Source organism: Salminus brasiliensis, chromosome 6 (assembly GCF_030463535.1).
Source record: "Salminus brasiliensis chromosome 6, fSalBra1.hap2, whole genome shotgun sequence".
Classification (NCBI taxonomy): Eukaryota; Metazoa; Chordata; class Actinopteri; order Characiformes; family Bryconidae; genus Salminus; species Salminus brasiliensis.
Window position 1 is genome coordinate 6,574,484 of NC_132883.1, and position 4,291 is coordinate 6,578,774.

General features: G+C 47.3%; 1 protein-coding gene across 1 annotated transcript; it reads left to right on the forward strand.

Moving 5' to 3' along the window:
• The first annotated feature begins 213 nt into the window (after window positions 1–213).
• On the forward strand, window positions 214–4,040 carry pim1 (Pim-1 proto-oncogene, serine/threonine kinase). Its single transcript, XM_072680818.1, has 6 exons — window positions 214–639; window positions 869–975; window positions 1,161–1,211; window positions 1,297–1,663; window positions 2,449–2,625; window positions 2,767–4,040. Exons 1-6 carry the CDS (start codon window positions 558–560, stop codon window positions 2,952–2,954), a joined length of 972 nt encoding a protein of 323 aa, XP_072536919.1. The 5' UTR covers window positions 214–557; the 3' UTR covers window positions 2,955–4,040.
• Window positions 4,041–4,291: the final 251 nt, after the last annotated feature.

The following is a 4,291-nucleotide window of genomic DNA, read 5'->3' on the forward strand; positions in this document are numbered from 1 at the left end:
GACATTTGGCGCGTTTTGTTTCCCGCCACGTCGGCCAGCCAAGCTGCATGTTCGTATTTGATTGACGTGCGTGCGCAGGACCGGGCTGCGCACTCATTGGCTAATCGCCGAAAACGGGCGGAGCTTGTTGTGGCGCATCCGCGCCTTACTACGGCTATAAAGCTGGCCCGGCCCCGCCTTTACGCTTCAGAAAGCCGGTGTCTGTGTTGTCAGCAGTGCGCAGGAGACACAGATTCGCAGCTCTTCAGCGCTTCTGTTTATTATTATTATTATTATTAATAATAATAATATTTTTTCAGATCGATTTGATTACTTTCTTTTCCCTCGTGGATTGTTTCTTCCGTTTGAGCGGCTGCTCGGAGCTGTAACCTTGATGAGAAGCCTGTGTTGCTGCTGCTCCTGCGGTCTCCTCCTCCGTCTCCTCCGTCTCCTCTCCTCGCTCGACAGCGTGGATTCCCAGCGGCTTCCATAGGACCGCGGCCACGCTTGGATTTTAAACCGCGACCGGATTTCACTTCGCCTCACGGATTAAACCAGTAAAGGAACGGAGGAAAGAGATGCTCCTCTCCAAACTCAACTCGTTCGCCCATATTTCTGCCGTGGACATGCCTGCGAAAATCCAGCTCCAAGTTCATCAAGGTTAGCGGGCGGATTTTCTGGTGTGCTTCAGTCGGCGGATGTGATAGCCTAGCCTAGCCTAGCATAGCCGAGCCGAGCGAGCTAACTGGCTAACGGACAAGGGCGGCGGGGAATGCCGGCTGGCTGGCTTGCTTTATTTATTTATTTATTTAATTATTTATATTTTCCATGTTATTTAGCTATCTTCATTTACTCATATTTATTTCCCTGCTTGTGATTTTCTTTCCAGTGAAGGAGAAGGAGCCGTTTGAGAAGGTCTACCAGGTCGGCTCGGTGTTGGGAAGCGGCGGGTTCGGCACTGTTTACGCCGGCTTGCGGTTAGCCGACGGCGCGCCGGTAGGTTACTTGCTAGCTAGCTTCAACATTTACGAATTATTTTGCTTCGTCGGGGTATCCGCGCACTTAATGTATTCGCTACCGTGAGATTTTGTTCGCTTCTATCCGATCCAGTCGTGTTTTGAGCGTTTAAGTGGACTGTGGAGTTGTACAGCTGTCTAATGTTTCTACCTCCGCTGTTCCAGGTCGCTATCAAGCATGTGGCGAAGGACCGTGTGACTGAATGGGGGGAATTGGTAAGCTTGCCCTGAAGTTTTGTCCCAGTGCAAGTTGTTTTGGTCCTGGTTTATCGTGGCTAATCTGTATTTTGACCCTCTTCAGCCGAGTGGAGCCCGCGTCCCGATGGAGGTCGTCCTCCTCAAGAAGGTGAGCACCGGCTTCAGGGGTGTGATCAAGATGCTGGACTGGTACGAGCGTCCGGACAGCTTCATCATCGTGATGGAAAGGCCGGAGAGCGCTAAAGACCTCTTCGACTTCATCACGGAGAAAGGCGCCCTGCCCGAGGAGCTTGCCCGCAGCTTTTTCCGCCAGGTCCTGGAGGCGGTCCGGCACTGCCACAGCAGCGGCGTCGTGCACCGAGACATCAAGGACGAGAACATCCTGATTGACCTCCGGAGCGGGGAGCTCAAGCTCATCGACTTTGGGTCCGGAGCCCTGCTCAAGGACACCGTGTACACCGACTTCGACGGTAAGAGCCTACGCATTTCTGTGGCTCATATGTAATTAGCTTGCTTATTACCTGGGCTAGACTGGAGGGGGGTGGGGGGGTGCCTTCCCAAATCTATCTATCTATCTATCTATTTATCTATCAATCCCCATATTCCCCCTCCTGTAAAATCTACTGGTTCAGATCCAGTTTGGTTCCGATTTGATGCCTCAGTGGGGTTGACCTTCAAGCTTGGAAGTGAGGAGCTTATTGATTGTGGGAATTAATGTTTACAAACAAATGACGCGTGATTTGGGGCTATCTTGCTATTTTTCCGGGCAAACTGACAGGCATTTGTTTTCGTGGGAAGAATTGACAGGCAACAAACCCGTATTTGTAGTGGGTTGTGGTGCCTAGGCTCGGTGGGGAGGGTGCTGGAGCTTTGTTGTCATTCTTTGGCGCCCCTTGTGGCCACAAGCGGGAGTGTTACAACTCAAAGTTTGTAAACACAAGTCACATGGCAACCAGTCTGCACACACACACACTCGCTCACACACACACACCCCTACCTACTGTCACGCTACTGAGCACATGACCGCACAGATTAACTGAGCTGAACTGTGCTATAGTGATATTTTGTAAACACAGCCATACAACTCTTCCTGCCCCACCTACTTTCTTTTATTAGGGTTTATCCTTTTCAGAGGACTCCAAGCCCCAGATTTCAGTTAATGCTCTGATGTTAAATGTAACTTGTGGTTTTTATTTGATCTCCAGACCAAATCTTAGTCTTGTGCTTTTTTTTTTTCTCTCTCTCTCTCCTGTAGGTACACGTGTGTACAGTCCTCCAGAGTGGATCAAATACCATCGGTACCACGGAAGATCAGCGACCGTGTGGTCTCTGGGAATCCTGCTGTACGACATGGTTTGCGGGGACATCCCCTTTGAGCAGGACGAGGAGATCGTCCGTGGTCAGGTGCTGTTCAGGCGCAGGATCTCAGCAGGTGAGGCCTTTTTTTTTTTTTTTTTTTTTTTTTTTTTTTTTTGGAGGATGCAGTGGCTACTCCACTGGTTGACTAACATTAATCATTTTAGTGGCTTTGATCACTTTGGCTCACAGTTGTCTTGTCTTGGCTCTTTTACAGAATGCCAGCAGCTCATTAAATGGTGTCTGTCCCTGCGGCCTGCCGACCGGCCCTCTTTCGAAGACCTGATCAATCACCCGTGGATGCAGAGCACAAGCACAACGCCCCCTACTGATGGAGCAGAGATCCGGCTGCACAGTCTGAGCCATGAGTCCGCTGCCTTCACCCCGGTCGCAGTGTGCAAATGACTCTCGCGCAAATGACAACGCACTACATCAGTTAGCCTTGCGGCTGCCCTCTGGACTGAGCAGGGCAGAAAACGAACATTTTAATAATGTGAAATGTAAGGGTTTTTAAGCAAAGGCAGCTGCTAATTGGTGGGACAGGCGAGCATGGGCTGTGAGCCTGTATCTCTGCGACGGGACAACTGACGTTCCCGTCCAGAGACTTCTTGCCTGTCCTCCTGGAGAAGGTCAGGCCCAGGACCCCAGTCTGGCCCTGCAGGAACTGATCAACTCTCCGGGGGTAGAAACCGAAGGTCCGGCCAAGGGTCACCTCTGCAAACTTGAAGCGGTTCTTGTGATGAAGAGAAAAGGCATGCCTGTGAACAGACTGAAAGAAAGTAGCTTTCCTCCTCGGGCTGTGTTGGAGGCAGTTTGGGAGGAGCTATTGTTTAGTGCCTTCTGTATGAGTTGCGGAAATATACTTGAATTAAGTAATAGCCACTGTACCACTCTGCTCCTTAACCAGATGTCATTTCTCTCTTGCTTCCATCTCTCCTGCATGCTGTGGCTTTCCGCCCAGTGTCGCGGAGAGTAACCAAAACAACCTCAGAAAACCTGTGCAGAACGACGGTCTTACCTCCTTTTTCTTTCTGTCTCTAATTCTGTCACATACTGACTCGGTAACCTTCACAGCCACTCATTTGTCACAGATGCACACAGCAATGCAAGTACAGCACGAAAATTACTACTTTTTTTGTGAATACTGTAAATATTGTCTAATGACTCTAAATTCCAAGACAAGGCCTATGTAAATAATATTTATTTGAATGTCTTGAAAGAAGATCGAAGTGGAATTATTTATTTATTTATGGCGAAGCAATTTTGTTCAGCATTCTCATTCCACATTGAAGGGCCCACAACCTATTTAAATATTTTTACCATATTTAAGGCCATTTTGAGCAGATGTGTACATATGTAAATAAACTTTATAAGCACTTCCTTTTTTTTTTTTTTTTTTTTTTTCTCCTCAAAAGCATGGAGTTCTGAGAAGTCTACTGATCCCTACTTTTTTGTTTTGGGTTTTTTTTTTTTTTTTTTTTTTTTTTTTTTTCCTCCCCATCAAAAAGATGAGTCTGCTGTGCATTGTTTAGAGGAATGTAATTGTTACCAACAAACATCTACATGCTCTTTTGGAGTTAACCTCTAGTTGCATGGCTGCAGCTTGAATTGGTTGTTTATGGTTTAGCAAATGTAAATTATGTTTTTGGATTTTTTTTTTTTTTTTTTTTTTTACACAATTCCAATAAATATTTTTTTAAACAATGAATTTTTGTCTCTGGGTTTGAATCTTCATGGGGGGA